Below are 20,957 nucleotides of genomic sequence, written 5' to 3'. Positions count from 1 at the left end.
AAAAAAAACATTAAAGACATAATGATAAATATAGTTATGTCAATTTAAACACTTTCTTTCCCCCTAAAGATGAATGCTGAATTGAGCGTGTGTTACCTAGTTTCTCAGCGAGGCTTTTAGAAAACTGTTTCCTGTCAAATTGAAGCGGCAAAATAAGATTCTAGAAATAGCGAACGCCATTAATTAGTGGACAAAAAGTGATTGCCCGAAAGCTGTTGCTAAGCAGTTCCTAAACTATGTAGGGTAGATTTCGCGAATAGTCTGCAAAACAAAACAGAAAAAATATGCAAATCGATTGGTTATCATGCGAATTGTTCTTTCGTTAACTTTAATTTCTTACCACAACAAAATAATATTTGCAAATGAGGAACCCAGAAATTTAGTTTTGAAATTCATTTTCTTGAACTAGTGCAGCAACAATAGGAGCAAGGATGATAAATCTAAATATTTGTAGTAATGTATAAAAAACTCATTATATACCGCCACTTATATTCTTACATAAAGACTCTATCTGTATACAGTAGACTCCCGGTTATTCGAACCTGCACTTATTCGAATAATTCGGTTATTCGAAGTGAGATGGCGTTCCCCTTGGATCTGCTTACCCAACTCAGGCAAAAACACTCTCGGTTATTCGAACTTCAGTTATTCGAAAAATCCGGTTATTCGAAGTGATTTTTATTCCCCTTGGGGCCAATTATAGGCTAAGTCACCCTCAGTTATTCGAATTTTTCTTATTGGGAGATCGTCGAGTGAGAACATTGATTTTCTGCGATTAAAACACTTTTTTTCTTCAAAAAATCAGGTTTCAATATTCATGGCTATTTACACTCTTCAAGCAATTTCTTCAAAAGTTCAATATTCTCCTTCGGTCCAAAGAATTGAAGCAAACAGGGGATCCTCAATCCCTACACGATCCTTTACACGCTCAACTGAACCACAATGCCTCAATTACTTAAGAAAAGTCCATCCCATTAAGGTTAAGTTGAAAATCTGGCGGGAAAACGAATTTTTCAGTTATTCGAACTCCCGGTTATTCGAAGTAAATTCTTATCCCCCTTGAGGCTTCGAATAACCGGGAGTCTACTGTATTTCATATACAGTGGAATCTCTATCCTGACTACTCTCTCTCTCTCTCTCTCTCTCTCTCAAACTTTTCTCTATCTCGAACTAACGTCTAAGTCCATTTGGCCTCTGCCTAAGGTATTTTCCTTTCTTTATCTCAAACTTTCTCTATCTCGAACAAATTTTTTGCTCCCTTGCGAGTTCGAGATAGAGAAATTACACTACAGCTATTTTGATTTTTCTGCAATCATATCAAAAGTAATGGGGGATTTAAAACTTTCGCGACTAAAGAAATAATTTAAATTATATAGGCTAAAAAGACCATAAAACCGAAGGCGCTTTGTCACATTTGTGTAATTAAAAAAAATTGGACCCCAACACGTTGGACAGCATTGGTGCAAGGTATATTCATTATTTGCTTAAAAAATATTTATATTATACCATTGAAAGACATACTTCCCGCAACCATGGTACTAATCATGAAATTCTAAAAAAGAGCTTTGTTCAAGATTTACTTTTTTATAAAAATTAACGATCGATATGCGTAATGACAAATTTTTAATCCGTGTGCACACTTTGGTGTCCTGCAAGAATGGAAACGGGAGTAGTCGTGTGTTAGAATCTCATCTTGGTAACTATTTTAACTTTTTTTTCTTTTTGCTAACTCGTAACTAACTATGTCCGAAATAATCAATTCCAACGTCACAGATTTAAACTTCGTACCTAAACTCTCTAAGTACTTGGAAGTCATCTAAATGACGTTTCAGGCCAAAATTGGTATTTGTTTTCGACAAAATTTGGCACAGTTAACAAAAAAAAGTATGCTGAACATAATAGTGACATTATAATTTTGATTTTTGTCACCTAAATGTCATTTTAGGCCAAAATTGGTTCGAAAATTAAGACTACTTTATTTTCGACAAAATTTGGCACAGTTAACAAAAAAGGTATGCTGCACATGATAGTGACATCAAAATTTTAATTTTGTATCACCTAAATGCCGTTAAAGCTCATAAACGTTTCAATCGCGCTTCCAGCCATGAATGATAGGCTGTATTTTTGTTAGCAGAAATTGTAGAATTGGGTTGCATTTTGGATGTTTCAAAGTGATGCATTTTTAATAGCGAGATAGTTTATGCAGCGTCTGCATATTGTTTATTTTTTAAAAAGATAAGATTAGTGTTCACAAGCTTTATTTAACTAACTGGTAAATTAAAGGTGTTTCCACCAAAGTTTTCAAAAGTGAATATAGGCAGAATTAAAGTCTCCCCAAATGCCTGAAAAGTAGTCTGCGAAAAATAAAATTTCCACAACAATACGTAAGAGAGAAACGAAGATGCTCTTTTCGCTACGAAAAGAATTTCGTTCTCGCTTTCTTCTTTGTGTCAGTCAGTTTAACTAGACTGACCCAACGAAAATTGAAATTCCGAGGAATTTTCCGTTCAAGAAGATCTCACAAATCAATAACTGCGTAGTCCACAACAAATATTAATGCCTGTTTGAATACCAAAATATGTCGTGTCTGACTTCGTAACAGAAATCACAGACAGCTTTTTGTAAACTTTATTCGCGAGGTTGTTTGCGTATTATCATACGTCTTGTTTCATTTTATTTACTTTATAGAATATACTAAGAAAAATTTTAAATCGAAAATCAACAAAATATAAATTTATTTTGCCTTATTCGTAGAGTATGTGGTGGTACATACACACATTCTTATAATCCACTTGAGGCTCAAATTCTTCAACGACAACAAATTGTAAGCAACAATCAGCATAATTAAGTGAGTAAACACCCCTAGTAAACCTTAAGAAAGAACATAAACCTTTAAAAGCTGTATTTCCTTTAATTCCTAATTCCGGCAATCTGTGATAATTTTTCAAAATCTCTCGGGTACAACAGTTTGGCAAGCAAACACGTGAAATTGATCTTCACAAGGAATAGTTAACAAAGTATCGAGTAAGCAAAAATTAGTAAGTAAGTAAGTGAGCAAGTAAGTAAGTAAGTAACGGGAAGTTTTTATGTCCTAGGAAATTTTATCCTAACAACTGGCTCTACCTTCCCTCCAACTGTAACTATGTTGCATTACCACCAGTGATAGTTGCATTGCTCTAACTTGCTTGCTTACTGAACGAACTGCGAACCGCTGTCAGAAGATGACACCAAATGGACTGATAACTTACATTTAAATTGTGCTTGAGTGAGGAATCAAACCTGAAACCTTATGATTACAAGGCGATTGCGCCACTACTACATCTCCGCCTAATGTTGAGATGAGCTTGGAAAAGAGAAATTCAAGCGACACTTCGACTCAGCAAAAATTGAGAAGAATTTGACAGAATTTGAACGGTTTCGAAGATTATAATAATTACTAAAGATATATATGTTCACTTAAAACTAAATGTCAAATTTCTACATAACGAGAAATAATTGATTTACACTTAGAAAAAGTAAAGAACCTGTCTCATAAAATCTTAAACCTGATATATATTTTATCTACATCCCCCGACATAAATTAACGTAGCCAGGGGACTGAATTTGATATCCTCGAAGATTGTTAATTAGGCATAAATTAGTGGGAGGGAAGTTGGAATCTTATTTAGAAGCCATTACAATGCAATTTCTATGTAAGTAACACGTACTCAAAACTTTTCAATGCTTACAGCAGAGTTACTGTTATTTGGTATATCAACAGTACTGATTTTTACTAATCCGATTCTCGGATTTTTGGACAAAAGCAACCACGTTCCCAGGGCATCTTCTCCGATATTAGTATGGTAATTCATGTTCGTCTCGCCGTCCCGGGTATAGAAAAGAGACAACAGACCCTGGGAACGAGGTTGGAACAGGAGTATATTGTTGTGGAAAGCGCAACTAGTGTATTTTTAACGTTGTATGCTTAGCCAGCAACCCTACTAAAGTAGCGCTTTTACAGCCCACTGGCAAAGTGATATGTGACACAAATAATGTCCAGGGTTGTAGTAAAGTTGTTTTTTACTCTCATCTCAAAAAATAATTTCTTCTGGCATAAGTGTTGCTGTAGAAACTCACGTGTTTTATATTTCTATCTTTTTTTTAGTAAAACCGGAGTCATACTTGAATTTCTTATCATTTAGCACAGCAAAAACATAACAATCTTGTTTTAAAGGTTTTTAATTCGTCCATTCAAATCTTCTAATCGCGATTACTAATGCTCATTGATAAGCACTTATCCGCAAATTATGCTCATTATGATGCTATGAGCAACATGAGAAATCAAAAAAAAATATTTATGGGTAAAAACAAGCGTGATCAAATGAGAATAGCTGATACCCAATTTGTGGTATAAAAAACGGGTAGAACTAACGAAAGCACATATTTTGGGACTGAATACTATAGTAGTGAATTTTATGAATAATTAGTTTTCTGTTCTTCTAGATATATTCTGGAAGCATAATGCTTTAATTAACTTTGACAAAAGCTGTATTCTGATTTTCTAAAAGGATTACGTATAGCTCTGATTGACTATTAGTGACATTATGCTAGAAAAATAAAAGCGAATTTTTGTTTAATGAGTAATCATGAAAAATAATCAACTGATTTAGATTTAACTTACGGGGGTATAAAGGTGTGACCTATGGTTGTTTTATGTCTTTCTAAAATTTTCTGTGTTCTTTAAAATTTTTAGCTATAGTCCAAACATTATGTGTTTTTTGGCAGTCATGTGAGGTAAGCTATAATCTAACTAGTTCCCAACCCTTATATAAACAGTCCACGTACGGGCAAAAGTAAACATTGATTCAACCTGGGCACATTAAAAGCGGTGCATCTAAAAAGCAAAACACCCATAATGCAACAGTCGGTACCATTAGAAAAACAAATTCTAAAGTCTGCCATCTTTCAGCAGAAACATTCTTCGACAATGACTCATCCGCTTTTATTAACAAAAAAGCTTTCTGCATGTGAGAATTTAAAAGTATAGCGGAAAGCAGGGCGGTTATTGTCTAACAAAAACCGCCACACTCAGTGTCTTCTTGATCCACCTATTTCAAAATTTATGGCTTTGCTCAAAGAGAATTCGTTTTCACTATTGTGTGCTTCAGTGTTCATGCAGTTTAATTTTACTTTTTTCAGTCTTGGGGTAATACTTTCTGCGTGGTCACGAAAGATAACTTATAGTTGATGCAATCTATTAAACTTATGCAATGTTCTAAACTCTTTATAAGCTACAGAATTAAGTTTTGTCAAGGACGTTCATTGTTATTTTAGCGGAGTAAGTTTTGGTTAAGTTCTTGGAAAATTTCTCCTTTCGAAATAAAATATCTTCATGTTTCAGCGCAAGTTTAAGCACATCTACGAAGCAGTTATAACAGACTTGCATTTAAAAACGCTATGACTCATATCATATTTTCCGACCCCCTGATTATCAGTTAATCAGATATAAATAGCCACACAAAGGTTGTAATTACCAACACAACTACCCCCTGACAATGTATTATTTTCGCTGATCGCCTTGGTTGATAAGCGCATTCACTCACCCCGTCGGAATACCTTTGCTTTTATCCCTAGACAATAAGATGCTGGTAAACTGATTTAAGACACTCAGTTTACATTAAATCTTGAAAGAAGCAGGACTGTACATCGACAGCAAACATGTGGCTGTCTCAAGCTGTCCTAACTTTGTGTTTACTTGTGGCTTACACTTCAGGTAAGTCACTTATATTGCACTTTAAAGGCTTGTTTAACCGGAAGCGTCTTATAAAGCCCTTATCGCGTGCAGTGGAAGACAAGCTTAAGTGTGTTCTGATATATTGTTATGCATATCAATTTCCTAGGTCAATAAACATATTTCTCTGGCCGTCCGAATCAAAAAAGAGACAAAATTTTCTAGAAATGTCGATTTTTTTTCATACGTAGTTCTTTTTATGCGAGCTTTAGTGATTTTTTACATGAATTGGTTATGTCCAAACTAATGCGTGTTAAGAACATGTTCTAAGAAACGCAAGGCGGAAAAACTTGCAGGATTGAATCTATTTAGAAATGATTTTAAAAGCAAAAAAAACAAACAATGGATTTTAAAGTAAAAACAACATTTTTAGATTTATAGTACATGTTTCGATTGTGTCACATCAGTCAAATTTAACTGAAAAAAAATATACAAGTTTTTTTAAACTTAAAAAATGTTGTTTTTACTTTAAAATTTAGAAATGACTAAAATGCATAACTAAAACGTTGTGGAAGAGCAAAACAGACACTCCTCCCTGGGAGTAATAATAGATTTATGTTGCCATACTTTTAGAGTCTGAAACGATTCCTAAATAATTTTAATTAGTATTTTTATTGGACGCATATTTTACAATATGGCCATACAGTTCATCTAGGAATTTATTATCACTATAACCTTCGGTGTAAACACTTTTTAAAGGATTACGGCGAAATGAGGCAAAAATTATTTGTCTCGTTTATTTCGTCGTTTTTATAAGAATTTATACTGGTAATGGTGTTGGTAGGTGATGTTAGGATGGTGTTAAATATTCATTTTTGTGTTGCAGCCGTTGATGACAATTATATGCCATCGCCCAACCCACCCAGCCCTGTCCCAACACAAATGCCAGAACCGGAATGGAAAGCTCCTAAGGAATACCTAGAAATGCGAAGTCATCATATCCAGACACGTGATCATGGATGTGCAGAATTTCCACAAGAAGTCGAAAAACCATCTCACTGTGTCAATATTTGGATCAAAAACCGTTTCAGGTATTTTTAGTTGAAATATTAACGAAACGTATATTCTAAGTGTTGACACTCCCAGGAAGAGAACGTTACAAAAAAGGGAGGAGGACACAAAGGAGGATAAGTCAACTGTCGAACAAGGAATATTTTCCTAAATAGAAACAAGTGTGAAAATTAAAAATAGTCTTTTTCTAAATGTTTTTCATGTTTTTTCGCCCTTTCTGTTCATGTTGAGACAGTCCCTACTGCTTAATTTGTAAGAGAACTTATCCCAGGCTCGGTGGAGAAATTACTTGTGTTTGGTAAAAATATAAAGTGTTCTCTCAAAGAAATTTAAAGACAGAAATTCTCTAGTACGAGTTACAATCAAATTTTTACTTTAATAGTAATTTACAAAACGTTTTTAAATTATTTATCGCTTTCGTTATCTCGGCCTAAACGACCCTGTGAACAAGGTTAATCCAAGGTAACAATTTATTACGATTTTGTTAAGCCCAACCAAATTGACCTCTTAAAGCAAACAGCGGAACTATTATTGTTCATGACCTGACTACTTATTATTTGACCCATCGTTCATTATTGCCATCTACTTTCTTTCTATTCAAGCATGGCCAACATTGCTCCATCTGTGGTCACACTTGAATTTCAATACAACGGCAAAAAGGCTATGAAAGCTGCATGGAAACCAGTGACGACATGGCTAGAGCACGTTTCACCATGGCGTGTAAGAGGGTGTGCAACAACGGTGGGTGGAAGAGGAATGTCATTGAGCGGAGGTAAGCTCAGATGGCTAGCCGTATATAACCACACTCAAAGTAACACAGAACAATCTGGTGTGATCGCTTGGAATACAATCAACAGAGCAATGACTACTGGGAAATATTGCTTCCATCAAAATTACCCAATGGTAAGCTGATAACGTTATAACCAACATATAAATATAATTTTCTTTTCAATTTTGTAGAAAAGTGTCAGTGCTTTCCCAGCCTAGTTCCCGACCCGGATTGCTTCTTAACTTCAAAAAAAATAATTTATTACAGGCCTTTATAAGAACGCCCTACATCAAGCTAACTATCAAATCAAACTTCGGTATGAACGCCATGCATAACGCCATGGCGGTATGGGTGAAAGGTATGACATCAACTGGTAATGAGATTTGCCTGAGCGAGTTTCATAACTGGATTGGATATCATGATCAATTCGATCTGGTACGTATAATATGTTTCTTCTTCTCTTTCTAATATTTTCAAGCAATATTTGTGGTCAGAAAATTTTCTGCATTAAAAATTCTGTGGAAAAGGAAAATAGGTGAGATGATTAAATAAACAAATGAAGTTATTTGTTACAACATCGAAATTGAAGCTTAGCTTAACCACTGTGGTTGGTCATTTCGTTATCTCACTCTTTTTGATACTGACGTTTTAACAAATGAAAATGATGCAAGGAAAGAAATCTTTAATTGAATTTTGCCAACCACGGGTTCGCCCATCATACATATTCCGGTCCTCGCATTATCACATGTCGTATATATCCTGCTCATCGTTATTTCGTGCAATGTTAGCACAAAGTAATGATTCAGCAAAAATTTAAAAAAAATACGGGTATTATTATATAAAAGGTTGTAATTTCGTGCTGAAATAACATGATTGTCGGTCACACCTTAATTATATTTCATCATGACTCCCTGAAAATATTACTCATTGCCATGGTAACTTAATTATAATAACAATGCACTGAGTAATTATAATAATTATTTTTTTCAGCACTGGTATGCAACAACTAATTTACCGAGTGAAGATAATGGGTCAGCGGTAGGAGAAGTAGTTTTCCCAGCAGGCGAAGTAGTTCCTGCCGATCATAACCAATTGAATCGCTTCTACTGCCGTGTAAGTTAATTTTTACTTCCTAAAACAAAAACTTGACGTTTGTTAAGAATATTTGTAGGGGAAAAATAATCCATAACTTTTCCTACTAAATAATTCATTTAAAACATTTCAAAAATAAAAACTTTTCTTACAAGAAACACACTTCTCAGTGACAGCATCCATTGCTTTTAGCTTCTGAGCAAAACACTCTGAAAAATTATGAACGGACATAAAAAAAAAGATATTGTTTTAGGAGATGGTTCAGGAAAAAGGTGCAATAGTAGTGTCTACCAGAGGGGTGCCATCGTGCAATTTCTCCCTTCGCTTAACCGCACCCCCTGGTTGCTGCAGGCCTGATAAAGCTTACCCGCTCTTCAATTAAAAATCACTTTTCTGCTTTAGAATGTCACCTTACCACAAGGCTACTACCCCTGTCCAGCTGTTATGTTACAACCTGTTGAACAAAGTCTTGCTGTGTGTGAGTCACCAACTGTTGCTTGGATATCGGTAAGTGACCATGTGGAAGAAAAGAAGTCATTTAGAGTATAACAACACGATTGAGATCCTTATCCGCCATTTTCAATATTACAAAGTTTGTAATAGAAAGCAACTATTTAATTTTAGTACTGGAAAAATGATACTATGGTGGTCTGCTATGGCGATCAACGTGGTATCAGGGGACAAAGAAAGACTGAGGTGAAAGTACAATACATAGTCTATGGAGGTGCGTAAAATTTTTCATGAGCAAATGTTAATTTTGGAACTTGGTATTATCAAATACTTATTATTTAAAAAATATATATTATAAATTTACTTATTTTATTATTTACAGTAAGAGACAAATGCTCTGATCTAACCTGCCCAATGAACAAGCATTGTGTGCACCCAACATACAACACTGTTAAATGCGGATGTTGGAAGATGTGTCCAGAAGGCGGAAGCAAGGTTTGTGGTACCAACATGAAGACATATGATAACAAGTGCAAACTTGAGAAGGAGGCTTGTGAGGGCGGTGATAAATTCATGTATGCCCATGATGGGCCTTGCGAGAGTAAGTGTAATTGTTTTAACTCCTCGTCATGGGTTTTTTTTTCAAACGCTTACTCAGGATAAAACGTTTGAAAAGGTTCATGAACAATGGAAGCAGACAACACCGGATCTTTTTACACTACAACCGGCGATTGAAGGTGGCGTAGAAAGGTGTAAGATGTTTACAGCATCCACAAGAATATAATCAAAAGATTATCTTGTAAAATGTTACAATCCATCACGAAAATATTAAGACAATAGCACTTTTGTGCAATTTTATAAAGTCGGCAGAAGTGCTACTTTTCAGATTCGTAGGTTAGATAAGTAGCGTTTCAACGGCGCTAATCGCAATTCCTTGCAACTCACTATGCGGAATAATACACCTCTGGGCCCACAAGAGCCCCGAAATTTCAAAAAGGTAATGCTCATGTCAGCAGCAATAAAAAATTTTGTGACTTAAGATCTAACCGAATAACCCTTGCTGCCTTTTCTCAATATATTTTGGTATGCTTGTAGCTAGATTATATATTTATCGCATTTTAATGATTTTTATATAAATTCTTAGTGATGACTTACGATCACGGTCGCGTTCAATTGGAAGCAGTAGGTGAATGCGGAGGACTCTACTGCAAGAACGTTTCAACAAGAAACAACGTGTGGTATCCGCATGCCAACATAAGCGTGCAGATAACAGTCAATTGGATGAACAGTATCGGTCGTATGGCAAATGTACACGATGCTACCTCATCATGGATTGAAGATGTCAAACCTACAGGCTTCAGAGCATGCGTAATGGAAGCTGGACGTAGAAACTTGGTCATGCCACCTCATATCAACTGGTTTGCGTATCAAGGAAAAATGGACCATGTAGGCCAATATATTTTTGGATGTTACTTTAATCAATTTAAAAGCAAAGCGGTTTATAATATCAACTTTCTTGAGAAATTACTTATTGACTTCTATAATACCATTTTTTTGCAGACTTTGGTTCCATTGAAATGAAAATTCCTTCTTTTCAATCAATCGCACAAGTTGTTTGATTTCTACCGTGCGTCTTTAAAGTTTACAACATAAAAGCACTGGCAATCTGTACCAGAATATAGGAACATCATAACAAGATTTGATCAAATTGGTCCATTATAACTGTTGTCTCAAAGCACGCAAACTTACTCTCAAACAAATTTATTATTCTTGATTTATTTTTTAGGTGAAATCACAACGTATTGAAGTTGGGGAATGGCAGTCAGGAACACACTGCGTCCCGTTGCATGAAAGAAGACCAATCAGAAAACCAATGCCATGGATGCCACCAAAATGTCCATCTGCTAACCTTGCAAACAACGATAAAGCGAAGGAAGACAAATGGCATTACGATTCTCTCTTGATGGCTAATATCTACGGTCAACATCACCATGAATGGTTTAGACGAATCATGATGGGCTATGGCGTTGAAAAATTGAACTTGACCAGTGGGGTATGATTCTTCTGTTATGCTAAATCAGCGTAGGGTATAAGTTAAATTTTCTCAGGCACATCAAACTTTCCGATGATAAACATATCATTAGATGAATTTCCTTTGGCATTATAAAGAACTAAAATTAATACTAAATAACATGTCACCAATATTTCAGATGAGACTTGGCAACGCGACGCTAATGATGACGGTTGAACACACCGACAGATCACCGATATCGGATTCCATCAAAGATGCTATTAATGTTTGGATGGAGTATGACAACAACACAAAGGAATCGTATATTTGCTTACGAGAGATGCAAAACTTTGATGGAACACATAAAGGAATCCACGTGGTAAGTCAGTCATACTGATAGTGGAAACGAGATGCTATTTAGGTACAGGCCAAGCAAAACTTTATTTACTTTTCTTGCTGGAAATATAATTAAAGGGGTTAATTTACCCATGTAGGACTTAAAACTTTTTTTACACATTTTTTTTGGCGCCAAGCCAACGTTTTTTAGGTTTCGATTACATATCGGTTTTTGTCAGTTCTGATACTTAGTTCATATTGGTACCTGCACGAAATTGTCATTTGCAGTCTAATTTGCAAAGTAGTTAGCTAACATAGCTAACGAATATCAACATGTTGCATTTCTAAATGTTATTTAGCACTGGACATTATTCAACAGTTCTACGATACCTGGAGTTGGACAAAGCCATATGGTGAAGTTCCGACCGAAGCGAATGGCTCCGATGTATAATAATTACGCTTTCTGTGAGACAAGACCATACCTTCCGATGAACTTTACTCTAGTAGGCAACGCAACTGTTTTGGTGTCCCTGATGCATAAAATAGCATCAAATAAGGCGAAAGACTCCATGAAGAAATACATGAGTTACCAACAAGAGGTTATGAAAGGTAAGTCGGTCTCTTTGTTGGATTTCGAACAGTAAAGTTGTACATGCACCATCATTGTGTAAAACGAAAAAAAAGGAAAATATACAAAATGTAAGTAATAAGGTTCCAACAAAACCTAGTTTAACAAAGAAGATATATTCAAGGGGATTTTCATTTAGGTTTCCACTTCTACAGGCTATAAATTGGCGGGGTTTTTTGTAAAATTGTAAGATATAAGCATTTATTGAAGTATATACAGAATTTGAGTATAAAAAGCGTCACGCCACCTGAAGGTCCAGTTCAAGCTCTTAAGGTGAAAACCAAGCTGCAAAATTAATAATCTTATCTTTGAAAATAAACTCTCCTCTCAGATGTTTTGTTATCATATCATTCCCTGACACTCAGTCTTCATACTGGCTATCTTTTTCCCTGCCTTCTTTTAATTCATCATGGTACTTTATTATGGGTATATATTTTACCCTCGCTTTTTAGGTATGCCGATGATGGGCGACAACAACAAAAAAGTAATGGATAGTTGGATGATGCCCCATATGTGGAGAGCGAACCTCACTGGATGGAGACCACATATGAGAATCTCGAGAAACACAGACTACAGCGCGTGGATTGAGGTAAAACTAATAATTGGTACTATTGATGCCGTTAAAGATGTTAAATTCCTTGATCATCAACTCAAAGCTTGCTAAAGTAAATCCTGAATATTACTGTTTTTTTGTAGGGAATGAATGGAACACATTTGAAAGTTTGCCAAAAGTCTGTCTTTAACGGTTTTATTTTTGATGGCGTAGATGTTTCTGTTATCGTTTTGCCAGGTATGATAGAGACAAATATTTTAATAACAGATAGTTGTTTATTTGCTACTCGGTGGCCCGTAAATAAATCCACAGTTTCAGCCGTTCTTTCTTTATCGCATTTCGTGTGTGCTTGGCTAGTGCGGTTACCATTTTGTGAGACATACAGACGCATTTGGCTAACATTATAGAGATAGAAAAATAGAAATAAGTGAAAAGAATGAAATCCAATTTGAAACTTAAAAAAAAACGCTTTCGCTAGATTGGTATTTAGTTTGTCATAAATTATACTTCAGATCGATGCTCGGATGGATATCGTCATGTCAAGTATGGTAAATCTTCGTCATTGTGTTTTGGTTATAAAGAGAATTGCGCAAATAGTAACACCGCTGGCCAACGTTGTAGAGATGAAGGAGCATTTGTGGCTTGTCCAGAAAATACAAGAGATAACTACATTGTCTCATATATATCCAGTCAACGCCCTATCCAAATAGCTAAAGGGGATCAGGCGGAAGAAGGAAAGTGGGTGAGAATACTAGGAAACCCGTCTAAGAGTAATTACTCAAGGTGGGCTCCGGGACGTCCAACTATTGACCGAAGCAGAAATTGTGATCTGCAAAGAGGTCGTCCTGATGCGTTCACGGAAATTGATGTTCCATGTAGCAACTGCATGAATTATGTCTGTGTAAAACGTAAGTACACTTTTGCGATGTGGTTTTATTGAAATATTTCCATTTCATCTGGTTCAAATGATATTTCACTTTAAGGCAACATCAACCAAAACAATGTCGATGTTGCTTTCCAATATATGCTTTTTTACAAGTACGAGTAAAATCTGACCTAAAGCTGGAAGTCCTCTTTTTTCGAGTTTTTTTTTAGCCTGATTTATTCTTAAATTGTTCTTTGAAAATATAAATACTACTATTTTGATTTTAGTTATAGAATTTTCTTTCAATTTTCTTTGGAATATATGTACATGAAAAGTAGGTCCTTGCTGATGGAGCTAAGTAATTGTGTCTATTAACAATCCAACTAAAGAAATGAAAGCAATCATTTAATGCAGAACTGCAAGAGGATTAATACCCTAGGCTTGTTCTTATTATATTACGAAATTGTTCTAGGTTAAAAAATAATATAAGCAGGAAGGTGTTCTTACTTTGGTTTTATTTTTTAGCAACATGGGAGGCTTGTTTTTTAAAAAAATGTTCTTATAAAAAAGGCTGTAACTCGATAGATATTAAAATGTTCTGCACCATTTGTAGGCTTTATCGAACATGGCAAGATTAAATATGGGTTTTTTTTAAGGATGTTGTGATTATTCATGCCTTTTCAGCGGATTATTTTGCACTTATCGTTTAATCATTCATCTGTTCATTTCTTAGTGTTTTCACGTATAATATCCTCACATTCACTTCATTTCAGCTGCACCACAGTTGAGTTGCAACTTTCCCAGTCACTATTGTAATGGATGTGGCAAGTGCACGATGACTGCTCCTTTCAGTTTCAAATGTGATTGCATTCCGCCATTTACTGGAGCAAGGTGTGAAAAACGAATGATGTAAACATAGGTAAGGTCTTATAATTATTTCGGAATTGTTAGGTAACAGTATTTTCTTCATAGCTATTCGAAACCTAAAATGACTTCGCGGTAGTGTTAAAGTCCTACAGAAACCCAAGAAATTAGGTTCCCAAGAAATTATTTTTACTATTTTAGCTTCTTAGCTTTCAACAATAGATGCTTCATTTGTTGTAGACAGTAACTTTAAAAGTGTTACAATTTGCTTACTCTTGGAGCATGTCGATTATGTATATTTTTCTGTCTCTTTAGGTTAACAACATCATATGGAAATTGTGCTGATGCTGTTAAAGACATCAAATTTACGTTTTTTTAATCAGTCATGTCGTAAATATATGATGCACAGTTTATGCACTTCTGTTAAAAAACATGTTAACATGCAATATTTCCTTTTTGTAAAATCTAAATCTTAATTTTTGATTTTTTTTCTTATCACCCAGTTATTATAATTTTTTAACAAACTTAAAAGTCAAGAAGGTTTTGAATTGATGCTACACATTTTTATGACTTTTTCCGCCTCTTTTTCTCATAACTGTTCAGTTAAAAATGTCTTTGCTTTCCTGCACATGATTGCACATCAAAGCAGCTTCGCCATCAGAACATGTCACCATAGCTTCATCGGTTTTAACACTATATGTTGGAGTACGTGAATCTCACGATGAAAGGTGAAATGTTTTGACGACGAAGTTGCTGGTGGAAATAAATTCCAATGGCAATAAAATAATGAAAACAATAGAAGGCTTTTTTCCTTTTCTAAACCCATCTGACTTATTCAAAAAAATTATTATTTTCCTGAAAAACAAAATTAATTGGGGTGAAAAATGAAAAACTCTTGAATTCCACAACTTGCTAAGTTCCTTATAACGAAGCTATACATAAGAGACGATTACAAATGTAACACCTTTCAGGTTCAAATATTTTTTATTATTTTCACAAAAATCTTAACATTTCTTTTCAGACGTTTTTTTTTTCGAAAAAATTGCATCTTTATCCTTATCTGCTTACATGAAATCATCGCAGGGTGCTTCGTCCCCTATAAAACCCGTGTGGAGCTATAAGAAAACACCGGAAATAAAAGGGTCAAGGGAAGAGGTATGGTACAAATTAAGTATCCGAACTGGTCTTGATTGGTTTATTTCCGAGTGTACTATAAGCGCTTTAGTTGGAAATGCACCTTGTTTAAACTCCTGTGGAGGAAGTAGGTTCATTACAGAAAACGCATGCAGTTCACGTAAGGCAGATCAAAACTGGTTGTGTAAGATGACCAGGACCAACCTAACTAAGTGTATGCTTCATGCGGAGACGGAACGAGACTTCAAATGTTTGGACAGTACTACACACGAAGTGCAGTGAAACCATTTTAATCTTACTCGTAAATCATTCGTTGTGAGCGTCACTATGGAAACAAATGTCATAAAAACTTGGTGTTAAAAAAAATATTTCTCTGTGCCTGTCATATCTATTATTTCACCACGGATTGTAGTAGAATCCAAAATCCTACCTAATTAGAGTAATAAAAATAATCTCGACAAAAATAAAATTAAATGTACCCAACGTTGATTGGACGATGAAGTGTCCATTGGGTAGTTTTATTAGCCACAGCCATGCAAAAGTATGGACCATTTTAATGTAAATGAAGGCCAGTAGTTTTTATGATTTATAAACAACAAATCGACTTAAATTTTATAAACAAACTTGAGTCAAAACACCATTTTTTAACAAGTGCGTTTCAATCTCCTCCGAGGTTTAATGTGTCTGTTGTTTAAAGGAAATGAGGTTTGAAATTGTTCGTGAATCATAATCGCTTTTTTGGCCTAATTATGCTAACTACACACATGTTTGTCAGTTTTAGCGACTAATTTTTAAAAAACATTAGTTGGCTTTTCAAACATGATAGAAAGGTATTTAACAAATTCTAATTTTTATATCACAATTTTAATTGAACTGAAAATCACCATCAACGTTTGTCTTAATTTAAAGTATGTTGGTTTCTTAATACACCTTTCCCGAGACTTATTCTTTTGATGTGCCGCAACTTTTTTTGTTGAGTTTTATGAAAAACGGACAACAGATTTGAATTCCTTATCAAAAATGTCATAAACAAAGAAAATTTCGAAACAATGCAGCAAGTAAACAACCTGCTATTCTAATTTAAAGATTTGTGGCATGTCCAACCTCTTTTTGAAAACGAGGCGGGACATGGTAACTTGAGCATTAAGAAGACTTTAACTGTGACATATATCTCCTCAAAATAGCACTTTCTGTTACACCTTTACACATACATTAAACAAACTATGCTGAATTCAAACATGGTATTCATATTTTACGAGTTTAAAAAAAGTATGACTCATGGTCTAGGGAAAGGTGCATACGCTAAAAAAAGAAAGAAAGAAATTTAGCAAAAAATGTAATCGCCAAAAAAGGAAGTCGGTAAACCTGGTTGTTTTGTGCAAAAATTAGTCACATTTGGTCACTTTTTACCGATTATTTTTTATCAAAAAAAAAACAGCGCCTATTTTTCTTAGTAAATCATTTAACCAAAAAATATGATTGAGAACCAGCATATTCTCGAAATATCGCCAATTTTTGACCAAATATCAGCCCAACTGTGTAGTTTTTGACATAGTACAAGAAAAGTAAATATTCCCCCATGTAAATTATTTTACATTTAAACGTATTTGCAACGAATATCTTTAAAATACGCCGTATTTTATTTTACATCCTATGAAATACTCCAATTTTATAAAAAGCAATCGATTTACACGATACCACAATTGCACCCGATCGTTCGTACAGTTTAATAGTTCGTACAGTTTAATAGTTACAATATGTCTTGCGCAAAACCCAAACAAGTACGAATGAGCGGTGTCGCAAAACTTTGGGCAATGTTGTGGGTCTATGTGTGTACCTGTGGACCTACCATGAGGACTGGAAAATTTTGTTTTTGAGTAAACGATGCAAATTAAGCATTGTAAAATTGGTGCTCAAAGAAATGCATTTTTTTCATTTTTAAATTATTATTTTTTTGTGCCCTTCATAAAGAAATGTTCTCTGGTTGCTACAGGCCTTGACACTAATATTGACTAATAAAGTAAGTATTTAAAAAATATAACAAAAATAAAGTCAATAAAGAGTAAATGTAAAAAGTAAATTCCTAAAACTTTCTCAAAACTTCACCCTCCTTTAAAAAAATGTCACCCTCCTTTAAAAAACTTCACCCTCTTTTAAAATTGAACTTGAAATTTTTACCACGGTTTGCTTCGCTTTGCTTATTTCATTCAAAAAGCGGAAATAATATATAAAATAACGAAAGGCACAATGGAAACAAACGAAAAAGTTTAAGTTCTACTTTTATTAATTTTAATTTATATTGTGCTTCTTCTTGTTTTGCTTTTGTTTCTGATGTCGCCTTTCGCTTTTCCACTCTGATCACCATATTTATAATATAACTGTATTAGCGGGGAAGTTAAGCGAAGGTAGTTATTTCTAAAGCATCTCGACTTTCTCAATTGATAAAGATACTGTCATTTGTCAAAAAAAAGTTGGGGAAGGTTCCCTTGTTCTATTGTCGGTTTTGTAAAGACGAATTTACTTGCTCTTGAGAATGTTGTTGCATCTTAAGGCGGAATGCAGCTTTCGTGTTCTTTTCTGGTTTCAACAACACAACATATGTCTTCGTACCATACATTACAAATAGCAAAATTGAATTGCAACAGAGAATCAACATAACTTGTAAAAAATCTTCCACTCGCTCATTACTGGCGCTGTAATACAAAGGAATCATACATCCAGACATCAACACCGATATTAAATTTGCAACCGTGATTAACTTGGTATCGTTGAAGAACGAAGGTAACTTCCAAGCTCTCAAACCTTGCACAACAACAACCAGCATGATAATTACGCTGCAGAGAAACTGAAAATTAAGATGAGATCCAGTGTTGCAATAAACTTTCCTAATCAAAGTCTTTTCGTCAATAATGTGGATCACTTCTGCTGGATTATTTGCTAATGAAATTATAGCTGATAAACTTTGTATCAGAGCTAGAAGAAGAATCCAAAACATATCTGTCAATGTTGCGAAAACTTTCTCTTGATCAGACAACCTGATTTTGGAATGGAAAATAAACATCAGCTTTTGAATTTTCACAAATACACATGAACATATAATTGTGAGCAATAATCCCACGGTGATATGACGAAGTTGACATTGAGGAAGAATTGGTTCACTAACAAAAAGAACAGGCGTTGAAACAAACAGAATGAAATGAGCTGATTGTTGTATTGACGTAAGAAGCAAATTCGAAGATCTTACAATTGGTGTTTTTCGATTGTACAAAAATGTCGCAGCAATAATAGAGTTGGTTACAGCCCCAGCGACGGAAACCGCGAGAATAATTTTTCCATGTGTGCTGTTGTATGCTAAAAATGTGTTACGGTACGGATCATAGCATTCCGTTCGTTGCTCGTTCGATACAGTTAATCCTGTACATTTGGTGCAATCACCTTTTCCGCTTAAAGGATTTATTGTGCCTGTCGTACAAGCGATGCATGTCCAATACTTACGTCCGTTCATTTTTGTGTCTGACGAAACATTTAAAACTTGCGTGTAACCAGCTGGACATATTCGTCTATCACATCGAGTGATAGGTGGTACTGTGTTTTGAGCTCCCCACTGTATTCTTTCTGGGATATCATCAAAAGAAAAGGTAGTGCAAGTCCTCCATAACGCTTTATTTACTTCGTACTCCGTACTCTCTCCACTGCTAGTGTTTGTATAGTAACAATTTTCAAATGTATTTTTCGATTTATCAATTTTTCTATATGACCCAATTGGTAAAAGGTACCAAAACATTCGAGCAAAGTTATTTAAAACTATTGTTTGGTATCTGGAAGAGTAGTAGGAGAAATATTGCGAACTGTAAAGTTCAACATATCCAGCTGGAATATTAATTCCACCATCGATCACATCCACTGTTTCGTTATATAAAGATGTGAATTCAGCTAAATAAAGATTTGAGATCCAATTTCTGTTCTTTAGGCGTAAATATTGACTTACATTTACAAGGTTAAGAAAGTATGAATTGTACCTGTCTTGTGAGCCATAACATATGATAATTTTTTGCTCGAGGTTGGCTTTAATCATCTCGATGACTTCTATCATACGAGCTGAATCACTGTATAAAATATTATACCGTTGTACGCACATTTCTAAGTTGTTTTCTATCAAACTTAGCCAAATATCTTTAAAGGCGTTATCATCTTCGCTCCGCACAAAAGAAATGAAAACGATGTTGTTAAGATGAAATTTTTTCAATATTGAAACAACTTTCTCTCCAAAGCTGTTTATGTTGATTTGAGAATAATTTGGATATTTGCTTGGATCTACACGTGTCTCGTACTTTGAATATGTTTTTAGTATTATTTTGAAAGGTAAAAGGATATCTGCAATAGCCAATGATACTTTATTAGACAGATAGCTATCGATTGAAATAATCAAGGAGTTTCCTTTTTCATCAACGAACGAACTGTCCAGTAAAAGATGAAGAATTGACTTTCTGGCGATATCTATATCATCGCAAACAAAAAATTCTAATAGGCCGATAAATCGTTTTAAATTAGGAGATGTTTTAAATTGTTCAGTAGCCATCCCGTACCAGGTTGCGTTGTAAGTTTCCATATCAAACGCCGCTGGATACATTGCAGCGTAAAAATATTTTCTGCCAGGAATAGTAAAAATTGACTTCGAGGTACAATTCTCAAATGCATTGCACAATGATATTTGGATAATGAACAAAAAACGGCTTGTAGGGAGATGCATTTTTTTTCTGATTTTACTGAAACATAAAATATACATTATAGTTAGAAATGTTGGAAATTCGACAACCAAAAATATCTACTAAACTACTAATTTTTGCGAGTGTGATTAATTTTGACATAATCGCGAATATAAGTACAGCATTATTTCCTTCAACATTATTTTCTTTGGCATCCTTTCTAGAAAGTTTCATTAACCAAATAACTGAAGTGAACCTTTACAAGTTTAAAATGTGCGACTTTAATATAGGACCAACTAATGTGACCCTACTTTTATTATATTTTGTCCATGATTGTAATTTTTATAAATAATTACATGGTTTCGGGTGGAATAAAACTCGTTGTGGTGTTGCTCATATCGCTCAAAATTACAGAAATTCATGTTTCCAATAAAATTTTCAAAAACTCATAATGAAATTTAACTTCCCTTTTGTCATATCCATGCAACCACGTTTCACTCGAAATGAAACAATAGCGCGTCTGTATGAAGCTGTTGCGCATGTCTGCAAAATAATGTGCGTTTGCACAGCTTCGACATAAAATTTTTTGTAAACACGACAAAACTTTTTTGCGGTTCTATTAAATCTCATTTTAAGTCCAAATAAATTTTCAATAAACGAGATTTTGATTTCGAATTATCCACAAAATTGTAAAAAATATTTAACCATTTTTTTTGTTTAAGTTATTTTAGTAAAACCGCAAAAATATAAGAGAAACGATTTGGTTAT

At 34.5% G+C, this 20,957-nt stretch overlaps 2 protein-coding genes across 2 annotated transcripts; one reads left to right on the top strand and one right to left on the bottom strand.

The window, feature by feature from the left end:
* Positions 1–5,590: 5,590 nt before the first annotated feature.
* LOC130623744 (uncharacterized) lies at positions 5,591–15,369 on the top strand. The gene is made up of 17 exons (XM_057439258.1): positions 5,591–5,752; positions 6,597–6,801; positions 7,384–7,684; positions 7,818–7,985; positions 8,541–8,663; positions 9,045–9,149; positions 9,267–9,366; positions 9,475–9,693; positions 10,237–10,538; positions 10,879–11,145; positions 11,303–11,482; positions 11,799–12,048; positions 12,520–12,656; positions 12,764–12,857; positions 13,133–13,528; positions 14,259–14,404; positions 14,665–15,369. The coding sequence occupies exons 1-16, from the start codon at positions 5,698–5,700 to the stop codon at positions 14,396–14,398; spliced, it is 3,042 nt and encodes a 1,013-aa protein (XP_057295241.1). The 5' UTR covers positions 5,591–5,697; the 3' UTR covers positions 14,399–14,404; positions 14,665–15,369.
* A 2,605-nt stretch (positions 15,370–17,974) lies between these two features.
* On the bottom strand, positions 17,975–20,269 carry LOC130623120 (G-protein coupled receptor family C group 6 member A-like). The gene has a single exon (XM_057438613.1). It carries the CDS (start codon positions 20,267–20,269, stop codon positions 17,975–17,977), a length of 2,295 nt encoding a protein of 764 aa, XP_057294596.1.
* Positions 20,270–20,957: the final 688 nt, after the last annotated feature.

The sequence above is a fragment of the Hydractinia symbiolongicarpus genome, chromosome 13 (assembly GCF_029227915.1).
Source record: "Hydractinia symbiolongicarpus strain clone_291-10 chromosome 13, HSymV2.1, whole genome shotgun sequence".
In the NCBI taxonomy this organism is placed as follows: Eukaryota; Metazoa; Cnidaria; class Hydrozoa; order Anthoathecata; family Hydractiniidae; genus Hydractinia; species Hydractinia symbiolongicarpus.
Note: the sequence above shows the minus strand (reverse complement) of the source record. Positions and strands in the feature narration are given on the sequence as shown.